Source organism: Schistocerca nitens, chromosome 1 (assembly GCF_023898315.1).
Source record: "Schistocerca nitens isolate TAMUIC-IGC-003100 chromosome 1, iqSchNite1.1, whole genome shotgun sequence".
In the NCBI taxonomy this organism is placed as follows: Eukaryota; Metazoa; Arthropoda; class Insecta; order Orthoptera; family Acrididae; genus Schistocerca; species Schistocerca nitens.
This window is the reverse complement of record NC_064614.1, coordinates 944,611,322-944,631,563: the sequence shown is the minus strand read 5'-3', so window position 1 is coordinate 944,631,563 and position 20,242 is coordinate 944,611,322. Positions and strand designations below refer to the sequence as shown.

General features: G+C 37.6%; 1 protein-coding gene across 1 annotated transcript in view; it reads right to left on the bottom strand.

Annotated features, from left to right (window-relative positions):
* Window positions 1-20,242, bottom strand: part of LOC126213607 (ankyrin-3-like) — a 294,242-nt gene that overhangs the window by 120,906 nt on the left and 153,094 nt on the right. The window contains exons 16-17 of the mRNA XM_049941464.1: window positions 13,529-13,712; window positions 1,801-1,902 (exon numbers count right to left, since the gene is read on the bottom strand). Of these exons, the coding sequence (XP_049797421.1) occupies window positions 1,801-1,902; window positions 13,529-13,712 (286 nt within the window). The remainder of the gene's footprint in view (window positions 1-1,800; window positions 1,903-13,528; window positions 13,713-20,242) is intronic.

Below are 20,242 nucleotides of genomic sequence, written 5' to 3'. Positions count from 1 at the left end.
GAATTGCCTTAAAACAAAGGATGGGGCATTAGAGGGCATAACTTCAACAACACTATTAGATATATAAAACACAGACCCATGGTAGAAGAATATAATGAAAACTTTACGAACTTCCAGCATGCTGGGGTAACTTGGATCAGCAACTTCTGTTAATCAATAGAACAAAAAACAGTTCAAGTTGCAAATATTTTATTTTTCATTTGATGACTTGTTCTTGGCTGAGACCCATTTTCAAATCAACATAACAAAGTAATCAACGTAACAAAGTCAAAAATGGCATTACTGAAGACATCAAAAAATGGGTCTCAGACTAAAACAACTCAGTGAATGAAAAATAAAATATTTGCAACTTGGACTGGTTTTTCGTCTTACTGGATAATGAAACCTGCCAAGTGCCGTGCTTGAGTGAATGCTGCATCCTTCTTTAGCATTAAAAGGTCCTTATGAATTAAGTAAAAGGTGGAGTCACATAACATGACTGTAATCAAAACATAAAATTAGCCACAGTAGTGTACTATATCAAGACACAGTTAACTGAAACCCACATTGCACAGTTCAGTATTCAGAAAATAGACTCATATTCTTGTGACAGGAAACACATCTTCAATAGAACTTATCAAAATAGAAAATCTGCAAGTGATTGAGAGATTTAGAAACACACAAAAAAGAATTTCTTAATTGTTAACACAAGTAATAACAGCATAATTACCTGTTCTTGTACTCTGATCGTGAGTTATTAGATAATGGAACAAATCAAGAAATGTAGTCGGCAAAAGCAGGAAATTATCTCTGATGCACACAAACACAACAGCATCACATACGTGCACAGAAATACTGTTACACGAAACAAACTCAGCAGACAAAATAGTGCCCAACCTATAAATCATTACACTGTTATATAATCTGTAGAACCATAACTTAGCTTTAATATTGTGCAATAACTTTCTGTATTCAAATGAGACAGATTTTGACTCAGAAAACAAATACACACAGAAGGAAATAATTCTCATATGAAACACTATGTTTGGAGCGTAAGTGGAGGTTCTCCCAAATACAGCTGTGGTCAAAGTGCTCTATTTCCTGTTACACCAATTACAACAGTGTGGAATGTGACTTCAATATAAACATTTTAAACATGATTTATGCACATGCAGAAGATATTTTTATGGCTTTAAGTTTAATAATTAGAAGTAACTAGAGACAATGTCTGGCTAAACAACTATTTGATAATGCTGTGAAATGAGCAATAAGTAGAAGACAAGTTAAAAGTTTTCTGCTGCTCACCCTTTGCATCAGATAATTTGTAATATATACTATGGTTAAGTGATGACACATCATAGATTAAGTATATTTTCTTATTTCACGGAATCCGTTTTGCTAAGGATGCCCACTCAAAATAAACAATTTATTGCTTGTTATGAACAGAACTTTTAAAGCTTTATTTGATTAAAAAATAATTAATTTGGGAACTACATTGGCCTAAAATGATGTTTACAGTGCCAGCATCTACACAACCCAGCAATATCTGACTACAAGCAACAAGCAAGCTATGAAAATGATTACACCTCTAACCACAAGCCATTATGTAAAAAATAACTACACAGTCTACAAATATGTTCAAGGATAATCACAAGCAGAAAGTGGATAATTAAACAATAGTAATCAGTACATACCAACAGCAAAACTACATGGTTTCTACAGACGTAAGTTTTTTATCCATAACCATCTACTAAAATACTGAAAATTCTCTAAAAATATATCTTTACATAGTGTAAAAAGATGGAAGACAATTACACTTACGTGTATACTGCATTTGACCTTGGTAGTAAGGCAAGTAGACATGTTGGGCATGGGTAGGTTTTCCGTAAACATTCATCGCCATATCCAACACTTCGTCACCACCTGCGAGTTTGGGATAAAGAAGACAGAAAGACCCGCAGTCAACTACCATGCCCGGGATGTAAATAGGGATCCCAATCTGAATAAATCAACTCTTAGGTGTACAGAAAGAACTAAAGTTGGCATGTGTCATCATACTTCGACACATATGTTATCTGAATGCACTAAGAGTTAATTCATTCTTGTGGCTTCTGAACACAGCAACAATATAAAAGAATAAGGTACATGATTAGACAGTTACTTCTGTAGAATAAAAAAGCATACTCAGAATAGTTAGTACTGAATGTATAAAACAGAAATTCAGAAGCACTTGTGTTAGACCACAATAGGAGCGGTTAAATTCAAACCAAGTTTAGTTAAGGGAAAGAGTCACTGTCATTAATGAGAAGATATGCAGAAGCTCAAAAAAGAAACATCAGAAGAAAGGTAACAATCTTTAGTATTTTATGACATACAGAATGCAACCTTCCATGAAGTTTACTCTTTCTATGAAATGTTATAAATATCAAAAGGGAGCTGTGCATCATAATTCAATAGTGGCCAATGTTAAAATCTTACAATTTTACAGTTAGATCAATCTACATTCCAATGCACACCAACACATTCCATGGCATGCAGCAAACAGTTAAGATTTCATCAAGGCGAATGGTAAATAAGTGTTATGAAATACATAAAGGATAAAGGAATCATAAAAATTTATAAGAAGGAATACATAATGCTCACATATATGTTAACTTCAAAATGACAAACACAATGCAGTTAACAGAACTGACTACTTCCTCGCCTCTTAGCTTCCAAGCTGAATAGCTCTTCCTTGGAAGCAAGTTGGCTGATTAATTCACCTTTTATGGTAATGGTCTGCTTTCAACCATAATAATACTGGAATTTTTCTGTTGCTTTATATAAATAATCAGCCTTTTCTTAATGTCTTTTGGATCCAATTTAGACTGAAGATTAAGTTCAAAAATTAATTACAAGCCACATAACTTTCTAAAAATTGATTAAGATTATTTTTATTGCTACCATTCAGCCTACTTGGGAAACGTGCCCGTACTATAACTCCAATCAAATTTCAGAACTTGTATCCCTGAAAATTATGAAATAATAATTCTGCCAATCATTACCAGTTAAAGAAGAGAATAAAGTAAAGAACTAATCAAGACTTACGTAAAACTGTCTGTTAGAACCAGACAGCTTTTAGTTCTACTGGATCATTTTGCAATATGACCCATAGATAGGTCCTGGATTTTCATTGCTAACTGCAGGAGCCACTCCCCAACTTTTTTTCATAATGCTAGGTTTGTGCCAGAAATTGTTGCGCCTATCGCATATAAAACTATATTAGTAAAAACTAAGACTTAAAAATCCATTAGTACCTAATAAGTTAGCGTTTAGATTATTATTCAATCAATGTTCATAACAAGCCTGACATGCCACTTCAAATTTAAAAACAGCATTGCTGTTCTTTCGGACACAGATACCATCTTCATACAGTTAAGGCCAACTGGCCATTGACCTCCTTCTTCTATGCTGGATGCACACGCACTGCTCGATCTCTCACGGGACGCAGTAAGATTGACTGCCGCAGGTAATGAGTGTAATGGGCAGGGACACTACGAATGTGGTATGTGGACATTAAGTTGGGAATGTGGGTCTCACGGGGAGCGTGCAAGGGATAAATCCCTGCAGTTGCACTATCCTCTGTGCCCTAGGTTGCTCAGATGAATAGAGCATCTGCCATGTAAGCAGGAGATCCTGGTATCGAGTCCAGGTCGGGGCACACATTTTCAACTGTCCCCGTTTATGTATATCGATGCCTGTTGACAGCTTAGGGCCTTGATTTAATTATCATTTCGTACAGAAAGGTAGTCATATTGAGGAGCTTTTTTCAATGCTAGTTCTGTGCTAAGCTAGTGTGTATATAGTAAGTGAATAGTACAGACAGATACGCAACACCCTTTTCCTTCATTTCTAAACACTGTTTCTCACTTTCAGTTTTTATAATATGTTTTAAGCATTTAGACTAGAGATATGTATATTTTCAAAAATTTGCATTCTATACATTGCAATTGTACTGCATCAAAAGAGCCAGAAAAATATCCTAAATTACTCTGTTTAAGGAGTTAGGAAAGTCAAAATGTATACTCAGATCTGTTCAGTACACTCTAAATCAATTATTGTTTCAGTAATGTTGTAAAGATTTTTATATGAACTTTTCACAATTAAGAAAAACATATGAATTTGTCCATCTATTCTTTTTCTTCTTACCATCTATATTCACAGTACTCTCCTTATCCTAAGGTTTCTTTCCAGAATGGATCTTTTCTTTTGCAGCAGAGTGTGTAATGTTTTTGGATTTCCTGGTAAATTAAAACTGCGCGTCAATATGTGACTTGAATACAGAAAACTGCAATGCTCTCATTGATGTCTTATTTTAACTTTAATGTCCCTACATTATGAATCATTCGCTATTTGTGGATTATTTTCTTTTCAAAGTATGTGTGAGTGTTGAATGCAAAATGTCATTTATCAGTGTTATATTAATAGGTCATCACAATGAAGTTTGCTTTGTACATGTAGAACATCCTTGTTAGCTGCACTTCTCATACAAGTTTTTAGTTTTCATAACAATTCTGTTGGTTGCAAGAGATTCACTATTATAAATTGCCCTTAAAGAGACATGGCAACAACAGGAAGAAAAATAACTGGCGTACACATACTTATCCAACTAATTGAGACACACAGACACAAAAAAGACATAAATAGACATATTTTTGAGGGAGGAGTATTTGCCTCAGACACAGGAAGCTGGAGCAGGTTTATGTAGATAAGTAACTTTATTTCTATCAACAAGAATGTGTTAGAAATGTTAGTAGCCTTCGGAAGCAACCACAATCAGCCACAGTGCAGTTAAAATGCTCACTGGCAAAGCAAAAACAATATCACACTAGTATTCGTGTGATAAGATCTGCTAATCTTATATCACTGAATGTCTGATACTAGACCACAATTAAACCGTACTCACTATGTCAAGGCTTAAGTATTATTACAAAAAGTTCCCTGATTTGAACTAAGTGGAATGTTACTGTTAAAGACCAAAAAAGACAACACTGTTTTGTATGTTATAATTTTTAATTCTTAGGAATTTTTAATTTTCAGTTACAGTAAAATTATTAGTTTATGCACATTTCCAAAATATTTTAAGGTGGTAAGTGATGTGGGGTCCCAATGTAATACTTCACATGTCATGTATCCAGCTTGGAAGCACATTCTTTAGTTGTAGTTCATTATCAGTGTAGAGGAGCAGACAAAAGTTGAAAAAATAAAATTACACCTATTACTGATGCTGCTACATTTCACATGTTTTATGGACTAAGGAATATAGATGTTCAGACATAAATCTTAATTTTTGTTTTCCTGGTTACTGAGCAGAGTAGGACTCAGGATAGAAAAAAAAAAAACCCTTACAGCCGAAACTGAAGTATGCATACGGTAAAAGTAAAATGTTGGATATTCAGAAAATAACAGACACAATACAACTGAGGGGAAAATAAATGAATCTTAGATTAGTGGAATTTAGAAATAAGACACAGACAAAAAAGAAATGGAAGAGTAGAGAAAAGATAATAACATGAGTGACACAGTCAAAATTATTTATACAAAACGCTAACTGCATGACATAGGTCAGAAATATCTAGGTAAATCTGGGGTATTACGGTAGAGCAGGTGCACTTCATAATCCTGCTTTTGTTAACATGGAGCTTCTAGTCTGAAATGGAGTACACCACTGTAACTGTTAGCACAGCACCCATCCCTTCCTTTTAATTAAGAGATTTCATTCTTTTGCCTATAGGGACATATGTGTGTTCTATGTAATGTAAATGGACAGATAAAAAATCTACTCATTACACCAGTCTGTTTACATTATATTATCAACAATTGATTATTTTTGTTGTTATATTATATAATGTGATTCTTGAAAAATTATAAATATTAAAACTGTGTGCCGGACCGAGACTCGAACTCAGAACCTTTGCCTTTCGCGAGCAAGTGCTCTACCAACTGAGCTACCCAAGCATGACTCACGCCCTGTCCTCACAGCTTTACTCCCACCAGTACCTCGTCTCCTACTTTCCAAACTTCACAGAAGCTCTTCTGCATACTTAGCAGAACTAGCACTCCTGGAAAAAAGGATATTGCGGAGACATGGCTTAGCCACAGCCTGGGGGATGTTTCCAGAATGAGATATTCACTCTGCAGCGGAGTGTGCACTGATATGAAACTTCCTGGCAGATTAAAACTGTGTGCCTGACCGAGACTTGAACTCAGGACCTTAGCCTTTTGCAGGTAAGTGCTCTACCAACTGAGCTACCGAAGCACGGCTCACGCCCCGTCCTCACAGCTTCACTTCTGCCAGTATCTTGTCTTCTACCTTCCAAACTTTACATGTCTCCGCAATATCCTTTCTTCCAGGAGATCTAGTTCTGCAAGTTTCGCAGAAGAGCTTCTGTGAAGTTTGGAAAGGCCCCGAGTTCGAATCTCAGTCCGGCACACAGTTTTAATTTGTCAAGAAGTTTCATATCAGCGCACACTCCGCTGCAGAGTGAATATCTCATTCTGGAATCAAGAGCACACACATAGGTAATTAAATCTATTTGTGATGAAAAAGTTAGTACCATTCAATAGTTTAATTTGAGTTTTTGAATATCCAATAACAACTACTTTACAGCTTTCCCCTCTATACAGCAGCAACTGTTTTGACAATATCTTTAGTGCTTTACAAAAGAGAGCACCGTTGCTTACAATGTGAGGAACTAATTTATCATGTGTGTTTACTGACTATTTAGACACTGTTTTCATCCACCCTTATGGACTAGAAACTTAATGGGTGATATCTTGTGACTGGTAATCAAAGAATTGACCACTGAAGCTAACACATCAGTCACAAAAATTTAAATTTATATTATGTGCTATGTGATGAGAGAATGATATATGGCTTCACCATAAAGAAAGATACTTTCCAGCCACAGGAACCTCTTTCAATAATAGTAACAGTCTATAAGACTCCTGATCTTGGGGTAGTGTTTTTTACCTAGTAATAAAAACCTTCTGGACCCCAGGTTCAATCCCAGCTGCTGCTTAAATTCTAAATAAAAATCATCAGCAATGATGACTAAGGACTCCCAGTGTAAAGAGTTACCCTCATTCTACTAACAAAGTCAATGATTGGCAGAGGAGCTGACAGAGTTTCAGGTCATCCTCTTGACCTTGTGGCTGGAAACTACTGCTACAAAATGAAAGAATCAGCAATAGTTAATGGCATGACGATGCAGAAGGCAATGGAAACAATTGTATTAAAGACAAATGGTGTGTATTGATAGGACATGTGGCCTGAAAGTGAGAAGTGTCAAGATGATCACTCCTAATGGCAAAAGATTCCGGGTTAGCCCCCATTCAGATATCTGGGAGGGTACTGCCACTGGGGATGTATCAATGAGAAAAAGACTCAATAACCAACAAAAAGGTAACATATTACAAGTCAGAGTATGGAATGTCACAAGTTACTGGACTCGCATTCGGGAGGACGACGGTTCAACCCCGCGTCCAGCCATCCTGATTTAGGTTTTCCGAGATTTCCCTAAATCGCTCCAGGCAAATGCCGGGATGGTTCCTTTGAAAGGGCACGGCTGACTACCTTCCCTGTCCTTCCCTTATCCGATGAGACCGATGACCTCGCTGTCTGGTCGCCCCCCCCCCCCCCCCCCCAAAAAAAAAGAATAAAAGGATCACAAGTCTGAATGTGATAGGGAAGCTAGAAAATCTGAAAAGGGAAATGTAAAGGCTCTGTCTAGATATAAAGGGGGGGTCAATGAATGGAAAGATGACAAGGATTTCAGGCCAGAGGAATAAAGGGTAATACCACCACCAGCAGAAAGGGGTACAATGGGAATAGGATTCACAAGAGGAGGAGGTACACTTGGAATAGTCCTGGAGATGTAGAAAGATTCCAGATGAATTACACATTGGGCAGACAGAGATCGTAAGACATACCCAGGAGCAAATATAGGTTGGATCGCTATTTAGTGATGATGAAGAGTAGACTGGAGTTTAAGAGATTCATCTGGAAGAATCAATGTGTAAAGAAGTGGGATACTGAAGTACTGACAAATGAGATGTTTTATGTTTTATAACAATATACAGTTACACCACAGAAGGCAGTTCAGTTGATGAGGAATGGGCGTCTCTAAAAAGGGCAATGACCAGAATTGGACACACGAACTAAGTACAAGGAAAGTAACTGTGAAGAAACCTTAGGTAATTGAAGAAATACATCAACTAATTGATGGAAGGGGAAATACAAAAATATTCAGAAATACAGAAATATAAGTCACTTAGGAAGGAAATAAAAAGGAATTGCAGCAAAGCCAACGTGAAATGGCTGCAGGAAAAATGTTCAGAAATTAACCTTTGGTGAAATTAAAAGTAAGGGTGTAAAATTAACAATGAAATTCCACTGGAAAGTGTCAAGGAGAGAGAGGTCAGATGAAAAGAGTGCACTGAAGGCTTCTTTAAGGGGGAGGACTTGCTTGATGACTTGATTAAGGTAGAAATGGGAGTCGATGAGGAAGACATAGGGTATCTACTATTTGAGTCAGAATTTAATAGAACTTTGAAAGACTTACTGTCAAATAAGGTGGAAGGGTGAGATAACACTTCTTCAAAATATATACAATTTAAAGTGGCAGCCAACCAACTATTCAGGGAGACATACCATCAACTTTCAAAAAAATATCATCCACACAATACCGAATATACAAGGGCAGATAAGTGGAAGAACTCTCACACAATCAGCTTAATGGCTCATGCATTCAATTTATTGACAATAATAATAAACAGAATAATGGAAAAGAAAAGTGACGATCTGTTACATGACAATCAGTTTGGCTTTTGGAAAGGTAAAGGCACCAGAGAGGCAGTTTGAAGTTGTGACTAATAATGGACGCAAGAAAAAATCAAGATATGTTCACAGGGCTTGTCAACTAGAAAAAAAAATGTTTGACAATGTAAAACGGTGGAAGATGTTTGAAATTCTGAGAAAAATAAAAGTACACTATGTGGAGAAACAGATAACATACAATTTATATAAGAACCACGAGGGAACAATAACAACTGAAGATCAAGAATTAAGTGCAAAGATGGAAAAGGGTGTAAGACAGGAATGCAGTCTTTTGCCAGTACTGTTCAAACTGACTACTGATGCAACAATGATGGAAATAAAAGACACGTCAAGAGTGGGATTAAAATTCAGGGTGAAAGAATGTTAATGATAAAATTCACTGATGAAATTGTTATCATCAGAGGAAGAAGAATAACCTCAGTGACGAAGAATTACAGGACAGTCTAATTAGTCAATCATTGTATGGACTGCTCAAAAACTGGAAAAGATGAAGAGTTAAGTGTTTAAGATGCAATGCTACAGAAAGAAGTAGAAAATTACCGTATTTACTTGAATCTAAGCTGCACTCGAATCTAAGCCGCACCTGAAAAATGAGTCTCGAAATCGAGGATAAAAAATTTTCCCGAATCTAAGCCGCACCTGAAATTTGAGACTCGAAATTCAAGGGGAGAGAAAAGTTTTAGGCTGCACCTCCAAATCTAAACAAAGTTGGTCCATTCAAATATGAGACACAATTTAGGTCGAATAAATGACGATACAACTATAGTAGTTCGGTTTGATTCGTAAGCTTAGCAGTTCAGTTTTACCAGGTAGCCATTGCTACGTGTCAGGCGCTCAGTCCATATTTATACGGGTACCCTCCCTTTTTCACGTGCTTCATCTGGTTTGAATTGATTGCTTTTTTTCTTTGATCTGATAAGTGCCGTTCTCTTTGTTATAGGTGTTTTCGTCACTCTAATCTGAAAATGCATTTCTGTACTGTGTCATGCATTGTTCATCGCACTCAGATAATGAGTGTTTACGGCTTGTTGCCATTCACGGCATGGCTTGCTTTTGTGCATGCTACCGCGCTTACAATTAAAAAAAAAAGGAGGAATCGTCTTATTAGCGAAACAATGGCAAGAGACTGCTACTTGTTGTTACTTACACTGCTGCTTTCTTTGATAATGATCAACAAGAACCAAATAATAGACTGCGTATGATAGAAGATGTTCTGAATGAGAGTTTGGCGAAAATTTTTCTCCGTTTGAAAATCTTTGCAGATGCCTCTTTAGTACATTACATTCTGCACAGAAATTAGTCATCTTAGATTTAAAAATCTAGTCAGTTGCCCTGCTTCATTACTGACTGTATCACTTTTAGGCGGATAATATGAATATAAACATGACGTGATATGTATATTGTTTCGCATTTGCTGTTTTCTCACTCTAGTTTCATAGTTTATTAGGTAGATAGGATTTAAATGAGATAGCAGCAAACACGAAAGAATACATGACAAAATGTTTATATTCATATTATTCTTATGGTGAAGAGAATATTGCATGTGATTAACAATTCATTAAAGTTCCTATTAACAATCGCGTCTTCTCACAGGTAGGAAAAAATTCAGAACGTAGAGTTGGCCATATTGACAAACATCCCAAACAGTCTTGCCAGTTGGATTTTCGTAGTACATCAAAATGCCGCTACATTCGAAGATGAACAATATGGAATTTGTATTTACTTTGTTGGATAATGTAAGAAAATGCAGTGGTCGAAACTCGGGGCGGAGAAAAAAAGCTCGTCTTCCACCCTTTTTTTTTTTTTTTTTCTGACGCAGAGGGTTTGGCACCAGTATTTATCTTTGTGCCTGCAAAGCATGCCTGTGTAGCGCTACATATATTCGACAGCAGAAGTTAGTTGTGGCGGCACCTTTCAGAACTTCCACTTACTTTGCACTCGATTCTAAGCCGCAGGCGGTTTTTTTTTGTTTACAAAAACCGGAAAAAAAGTGCGGCTTAGATTCGAGTAAATACGGTAGGTGAACCGATGAAATGAGGAATGAGAAGTTCTTCGCAGAATTGGCAAAGAAAGTGACATATGTAAAATACAGACGAGAAGAACAGGATAATAGGCCACATCTATTGAGACACCAAGGAATAATTTTCATGGTACCAGAGGGAGCTGTTGAGGGTAAAAACTGTAAGGGAGGACAAGACATTGGAAAACATTTAGCAAATAATTAAGGATTTAAGGTGCAAGTGCTAATCTGAAATGAAGAGGTTGGCACGAGAGAGGAATTCATGGCAGACTGCATTGAGTCTGTCAGGAAACCAATACACACCCTCCATCCCCCCACATCTTCCCCCCGCCCCCTCACCCCTCCAAAAAAATTGTAATAAAAAGACTCTAGATATGATTTCAATATAATTAATTGACAATGGACAATAAGCATAACTGACTATTTGTCTCTCACAGTGGTATGTGGGTTTTCATTGCACTACTACTGTGAGTTCTTGATTTGTCATATGAGAGGATAACATCTCCAGTGAAGGGCATGAATGCAATTTATTGGCAAACAGCAATTATCCACAAACAAAATTTAAAGCATTGAGCTTCAACACCTGTGTGAAAGTGTTTCAACTGCTGATGATAAAAAGACTAGAAACCATGTCAATGTTCGTGTACTTTTCTAAATGAATATGTAAGGAAACTGCAGAGTATGCTTGTCATGGGACTACGCTCTATTAATTGAACAATGGTTTCTTCTTCATTCATATTTAATTCAACTGAACACACAGAAGAAACATGCATTCTGTGAATTGTATAACTGTCATTCAAAATGTTGTGAAAACATACGAGTACATTCTAAAATTTGAGAAGGTATTCTGGACCAGATGACAAGTACCTACAGATATTGAGGACGTTCTCATTCCAGTGTATAATTATTCAGATTTTAGTATTGGGTTGTCTCATAAGTTCATTCATTTTTCTCACACCTTCCATCTACAGCACCTGCAAACCCTGCACCCACAGTGCCCACCAGGGTAACACAGTTGCCTAACCGCCACTATGACATAGAGATTGACAACCTGCCACACTGCTGGATATGTCAGTGTGTTTTGGATGGAACAGCATGAACATGCGTCTACAAGCTATGGAAAGGACGAAGAAACATTTCCGACATGTTATGCAGTTTTACTATCATAAGGGGAAAATCACCCCACACTGCCAGCAGATTTGTGCTGTATACAGAACGATACAGTAATGGCTGGAGCATGTCAAAAGTGGTTTAGGCAGTTTCGAGCTGAGAATTTTGCCCTAACAGACAAACCTCAATCTGGACAACCTACAGTTACAAACAAGGAATGGCTTAATGACATGATAGTCAACAATTCACAAGTGACAATGCAATTGTTTGCATTGGAGCTCAATGTCACTCATGCTGGTTTACATAAATATTCATGACATATTGATTACTCATGAACTGAGTGAAATAAATTTAATTCAGTGTCTGTCCATCTATAATTCCTTGTTGAGATGCAATCAGAATGCTGCTTTTCTGGAAAGGCTGATAACTGGAGATGAGAAGTGGATTGTGTACACAAGAACACCCGGAAGAGGAAATCATGGCGCACGACAGCCACCAATATCGGTTCCTAAACCACGGCTGCATCCGAGGAAGGTGCTGCTATGCACCTAGTGGAATTGCAAATGCATCCTATATTATAAACTTCTTCCAAATGAGACTATCACTTCCAAGACATACTGTTTGCAGTTGGATCGTCTCAAGGTGACTAGATTTGGGACATGGTGTATTTCACCATGACAACACCAGACTATATATTTCTATAGTGACCCATTAAAAGCTGTGCTCTTTTGAGTTGGATGTGTTACCCTGACTGCTGTATTTGGCAGACATGGCCCTTCTGACTTGTATCTATTCCATTCCATGCAGAATTTCCTGAAAGGCATGTGCCTCACCTCCTTGGAGTACTGCAGATTGAATGTTGCAGAGTTCATCAACCTGAAAATCCCCACATTTTGGAAGAATGTCATTTATAAGCTTCCTGAGAAATGGCAATATATTGTCGACAATAATGGTGTATACTGCAGGAAAAAATTAGTTTACAAAACCAATCCACCTTATTTAGTTATATTGTGATCAACTTTGTGTATGATATGTGTAAGCAGGCAGGCCAGCAATCATTCTGTTGTAGCTGTGCAGTAGGGAGATATGTTCCCAGGCATTCGTTGTGATTACATTGTAAAGAAAAGTGAACGAACTTATGAGAAAACAAAATACTTGGCTGAAAGCTCTAAATAAACTATTGTTAACTCTTATTAGATATTTTCCCTTTTCAGTTTTCATAATTCTTCCTGAAATTTCTCTCTCTCCACAAACTACCTCTTGATGTCAATTTCAGTCTCCTTCCACAACTAAGCACTGTGCTGCAATTCACCTTTGAAACCACTGTCAACGGCTGTGAACTTCTGCTTTCTTTTTCCACTATTTCCTCTAACACATCTGAAGAAACAGCTTTTCCTTTTGTCATTTACAACAAGAATCAGGCAGCAATTATAGATCAATTTTACTTGAAAGTATATCAAACTTCTTTTCAACCAATATACATACTATTTCTGACTCCAACAGTCAATCATGTAAAAGAGAAATATTGTTCAACAACTTACCACCTTCATCCTCAGAATCAGACATGAATGTTTCCTGCATGGACTCTGGTGCTACGACCTTGTACTTTTCTTCGATTGTAGTAGTGGTGGTGGTGGTTACTGTTGTTTCAGTCACAACTTTCAGTGTCTCAACAACACTGATATAGCCCAGTTTCTGTGCAATTGACAAAGCAGTTTGTCCTTGCTGGAATACAATAAAAGAATTATTGTTTCCATTATTTTAATGTATCAGGCCTACTATAAGGACATTCAAAAATGCTACCAGTATGTGTCTGTTGCGTGCATAATTTATCGGGCGCAGTTACATGCTTGTGTGTGAAAGAAATGCATAGATAAATGGGGGAAGAGAGAGAGAGAGAGAGAGAGAGAGAGAGAGAAACTGAAATGTAAACTCATCTTTTGTGACCCTTTTCAACTGTTTGTATTTTTAATGGCAAAGCCTCACACTAGCAGACTGCCAGGTGGTTATAATTAAACTGATTGGTCGCAGTGCAGGCTGTATACATCACAGGATGCTGAAACATTGTAGGTACGTCCATTGATCAGTGCACTCATGGAATATGGAAAAAAATAACAATAGTTCTACATTCTGCCACCAAGTGAAAATATGGCACTGTAAGCAGCAGTTGATTGTTTTGACATCAGTAAGCTGTTGGTCGCTTGGTGAGGCATGTTGATTACATTTCTGAAGTCACTTTTGGTGTAAAGGGTAATGAAGGTTGACATTTTCTGTATGAAATGGAATGGCTATTGACAAGAAAGATAGTGCACTGCTGGTGAAGCTGTTGTATCAGAATGACAGTGCACTGCTGGTGAAGCTGTTGTGTCAGAATGACAGCAATATCATTCTGCATTTTGAGAATATCGCCAGCAGAAACAGATGCAATGAGGCCCCATGTCAATAACTAGGCTAAAGAATGCGATCACGAAATTTGAAAAAATGCATGAATTATGTGGTGCAGCAAGGAGAGGGAGGCAAACCATTTCCATGGTATTTGTTGATGAAGTTGCTGTAGCTATAGCCACCCGTGCAGCACATGCCTCAAATTATACAAGTGCTCATGCTGCATCACAGGAATTTTCTCTCCACTGGTCAAAAGATAAAAAGATTTTGCCATGCATTTTACATTCCTATTCAGAACGTGCACCAAATGAAGCCCCAAGATAGGCTACAACACCAAGACTTTGCCATTCATTTTTTGGCGAGCATGGAAATGGATAACATGTGCCCACGGAATATTCTTTGGACAGAAGGTGCAAATTTTACTCTCCACAGTGCCACAAATGGTCAGAACTGTCACATATGGGGCCCTACTCCACCACACGTTGTGAAGGAACATTCACTGCACTCATCTTGTGTGACTATGTAGTGTGGTTCCACAAGCTTCTTCATTCTCTGTCCATTTTTCTTCAAGGAGATGACATCTTGTGCACCTGTTAGTTGTACACTGACATCTGCATGTTATAAGCACCTCCTTAAGTAACATGTGATTCCAGCTTTGCAAGAACACAACTGCGTTCACACTATTTTCATGCAAGATGGGGCAACAACATATGTCGCTTGCCAAGTGAAAGATTTGTTAACAACTGCTTCACCTCTAGGCAATTTCAAGATGTGTTGCCTTCCAGAATGTCTATCATGAAGTATCCTAAAGGATGGCATATGAGGACACATCACTCTGATTACACTGGATATACTGCAAGCAACTGCTGACAATGCCATGTTATGGATGCAGCACATTGCTGAGTCAGGAAGCCATATGAACACTTATTGTAACTTATCATCATATCCTAATAAATGAGCCAGAACCACCATTCTCATTTATTTAACCATTCCTCACCTTTCCCTGCATCCAGAACACATTCTGATTGCTTACAGAGCTATTTTTTCACCTGGTAGCAGAAAATAGAACTACTATTTTTTTTCAGGATACTTTGCGAGCGCACCAAATAATGAACATACCTTCGAAGTTTCAGCATCTGTGATGTATAAAGCCCCCCTTCAGCACTCGGAACACCATCAGTTTAACAGTTATCATCTGGTATTTTCCCATTCTTAATTTAATTCTTTTGCTCTTGTTTATTTACAAGAGCCTATACAATACAGTACGACCATGGGCGTACCCAGCGAGGGGCACGGGGGGGGGGGGGGGGAGGCGCAGATGCCCCCCTCCCCCCAGAAGATATTCGCAGTTTTTCACAAGTTTACTGTTTTATTTAATAAGAAACGCTGTATGTTTTCGCGGATTGTACAAGTGCATTCTTGTATTTAAAATGTTTATTAAAAGCAGTTTTTCACTGGTTTACTGTTTTATTTAATAAGAAGTGCTGTATGTTGTCTCGAGTCCTTGTTTGCTGAGATTAGCATGACCTGCCCCCCCCCCCCCCCCAGTTCAGATCCTGGGTACGCCCTTGAGTACGACAATTACTTTTGTCAATTTTTGTGTTATTTTTTTACAATTTCATGTTATTTTTTGATAGGGGAGGGCAGTCACAGCTCATTACAGCAGCCTCCTTGTCAAGTTTAACTTGCCGTCACTCCCCCTTTTATTGTGCCACAGATGCTTATCATCACAAGAATGGTAACAATATAATAAAAAAAAACAGTTAATAAAATTATAATATTCTAAAACATACTTTCTATAGCCAAGATTGCATAAATTATTCTTCATTTTCAATAAGCAGTTTCGACAGGGGGAAAAAAAAAAAACCACGAGTTACATTGCAGTGGGCAGAGCTTGTGTAGTACACACTTCTGCCGCTAAGCGTGTATAGTGCAACTCACTGCCAAGTCAGTGCTGCCTGTGTCGTTGACCTGTCTTGTTCTGTTCATCCACAGTGATTGTTTTTGCTAGCGCTGTTATATTCTTGTTTTGTTCTTTTATGATGGCAAGTTTAAGTGAACAACATGCAGCTGTGAAATTTTGTTTTCTATTTGGTAAAAATGTTGCTGAAACTGTTTTAATATTGAAAACAGCTTACTGAGATGACACTACGGGAAAAACTCAATTGTATGAGTGGTTACTTGATTTAAAAATGGCAACATGTTGATTAATGATAAATCTCATTCTGGACATCCATCAACTGTCCGAATCAAAAAAAAAAAAAAATAGTGAAAAAATTTGAGAGATTGTGCTCACAGACCATCGACAGACAACTGATCAACTGTCAGAGATTAGATGGTTATCTTGGAGCTTGGTCAGCGAATTTTAATGGAAGATTTGGTAATGAAAAGAGTTGCTGCTAAGTTTGTTCCTTGGGCTGATAATCAAAAGGAATGTTGAGTTGAAACAAGTCATGCTTTGAAACAACACCTTTAAACTGATACACATTTTCTGTCAAAGATCATGAGTCCTGGTGCTATGGTTACAACCCAGAAACGAAGCAAACGTCAAGCCAATGGAAGACGTCATCAGCACCCCATCCAAAAAAAATGACGTCAAGTCAAATCAAACATCAAAACAATGGTGATTTGCTTTTTTGATACCAAGGGCATAGCTCATTCAGAGTTTGTTCCCCAGGTCAAACAGTTAATCAAACCTTTATTTGGAAGTTTTATGAAGATTGCGCAACAGTGTTCATAAAAAAAAATCTGATTCGTGGCAGACAGGAAACTGGTTCTTCCACCACGACAACACACTTGCACATGCAGCCATCTCTGTTAGACCGTTTTTGGCTAAAAATGGCATGGTTCCACTGCCCCACACACCTTACTCGCCTGACCTGGCTCTGTGAAACTTTTTCTTATTTCCACACATGAAAAGGGACACAAAAGGACACCGATTTGACAATGTTGAAGAAGTCAAGAAAAAAATGAGGGAGGAATTGTCAGCCATTTCTAAAGATGACTGCAAAACATGTTTCGAACAGTGGAAGCACTGGTGGGCCAAATGTATTAGTTGTAATGGAGAGTATTTTGAAGGGAATAAGGTTGTTTTGTAAACAATTTGAAAATATATAGCTTAAATTTTTTTTTACCCCCTCATAACTGTCATCTTCTGGTACTCAAAAAATTTTTGTTACAATGTGTGTTAGAACCTTACACCATGTTGTTATAATAGTGGATAAAATGTAGCACATTATTCAGAGGTTTGTCAGAAATGAAACATTTACAATTAAATAGCACCTTCTGCACATGGCCATGTCCAAATACACGTCACTCACAGATGCCTGGGAAGTCTTAAAAACCACCATACACAATAAAATTCAAATTTGTACATTTCTTTATGTTTGCATGGCATGTTCCATACATTGATGATCCACCTTAGAAGAAGTATATGGGCAAATAAAGAAGAATTTATGCGATCTTGGCAATAGAACATTTTTTACCAAGTAATACAGATCACTACTCCTAATTTCTCAACATGAGACAATTCAATCAAAATTATAATAATTTGTTTGCATCACAACTTACATAAAATTGCAGTTCACTTATTAAAGTCATTATAAAAGCAATGGTCCAAAACATTGAGAAGTAAAGATGTCATATAATTAATTGAAGAACTATAATAGTAACAATATGTACTGACTTTTACTGTACCAAAATTTACATTATATAAAGCAACATATGTATTCACTATTATCAGTATTTCACTTAGCACGAAAATTGTGAGCACGGGTCAGCACACTTTGGCCATGTGGGTGGCAAGTGAGGAAGACACTATACCTTTCAGTCATTTCGACATTCAGGAAGTGAGTGTCTTGTAACGTGAGATGACAATCCCCTACCCACAAGATCAAAATGTAGTTGCATGATAGCTGAATAGGATGAGCACTGAAAAAAATAAGATCAATGCTGGCAGATGCAGAATGGAGCAAACAGTTTTTGGCTGATGCTCTTACACGGACTCATTTGCAAAATCGATCTCCAACAAAATCTGTTCAAAATGTTACTCCCGAAGAAGTAGAAATTGGTCATCAAATATACCTGGGTCACTCATGAATCTTTGGATGTCAAGCATTTGTACACGTTTCTAAAGAGAAACGAACACAGTTAGAAGATAGGTACAAAGAACTTACTCTCACTGAATATTGTGAAGGTTTTAAAGCATACCATCTAACTGACACATATTTATCAAATACAAAGATCTATGATGCAGAGTTCACCACAAATCCAAAATAAAAAGTGTGTGAAAGACATCACGACATCACAAATATCAATAAACTTACAATTAACAAATATATCAATTTTTTTGCTTTGTATTTTCTAGATAATAAGACTGAAAATAATGGTACAGGCAGTGCTCAACCGGCAGCAGTAACAAACATTATTGAAAAAGCAACAGGACCAATACAACTTACGTAAATTGCAATTTAGGTCATCTTGAGTTGGCACAAAGTGACACTGAGCAGGCAGTGACTGTCAATGTCAATAGGGACACCAGTCAAAAATCACAGTGATGTGGTGCCAGATATTAAAAAATCATCACATCATAGAAAAAAAAAATAATCCCAAATATTTTAACAATGATATCGCTGTTTCCCTAGAGATCAAGAACCAAATTTGTGTAAGGAAGAGTTGTGGCAACTGTGAAAAATGGAAGCAAGGCTTAAATGATGAATACACACTGAAGAGCTAAAGAAACTGGTACACCTGCCTAATATCGTGTAGAGCGCCTGCAAGTACACAGAAGTGTCACAACATGACTTTGCATAGGTTCAACTAATGTCTGAAGTAGTGATGGAGGGAATTGACACTATTGAATCCTGCAGCGCTGTCCATAAATCCGTAAGAGTATCAGGGGGGAGGAGATCTCTTCTGAACCATATGCTTAAAGGCATCCCAGATATGCTCAACAATGTTCTGCTTACATACGTGTCACATGTCAGAGTCGTATCTAGATGTATCAGGGGATCCATATCTCTCAAACTGCACATGCCCCACACCATTATAGAGCCTCCACCAGCTTGAACAGTTTCCTGCTGACATGCAGGGTCCATGGATTCATGAGGTTGTCTCGATACGCATACACCTCCATCCCCTTGATACAATTTGAAATAAGACTCATCCGACCAGGCAACATGTTTCCAGTCGTCAACCATCCAATGTCAGTGTTGACAGGTTCAGGCAAGGCATAAAGCTTTGTGTCATGCAGTCATCAAGGGTACACGAGTGGGCCTTGGTCTCCTATAGTCCATATCGATGATGTTTCATTTAATGGTTCACACGCTGACACTTGTTGATGGTCCAGCATTGAAATCTGCAGCAATTTGCAGAAGGGTTACATTTCTGTCACACTGGACGATTCTCGTCAGTTATTGTTGGTCCTGTTCTTGCAGGAACTTTTTCCAGCTGCAGTGACATCAAAGATTTGATGTTTTACTGGATCCTTGATATTCACAGTACACTCATGAAATGGTCGTACGGGAAAATCCCCACTTCATCGCTGTCTTGGAGATGCTGTGTCCCATCGCTCGTGCACCAACTATAACACCACATTCAAACTCACTTAAATCTTGATAACCTGCCATTGCAGCAACAGTAACCAATCTAACAACTGTGCCAGACACTTGTCATCTTATATAGGGGCTACCGATCGCAACGCCATATTCTGCCTGCTTACATATCTCTGTATTTGAATACGCATGCCTATACCAATTTCTCTGGCACTTTAGTGTAAGTCATTACTTGAAAATGTGACTTGGACAGAAAGGTAATTAATTAGAAATGGGTGCTAAAAATGGGAGGGGGGTCACTAATGATATTGAATGTTA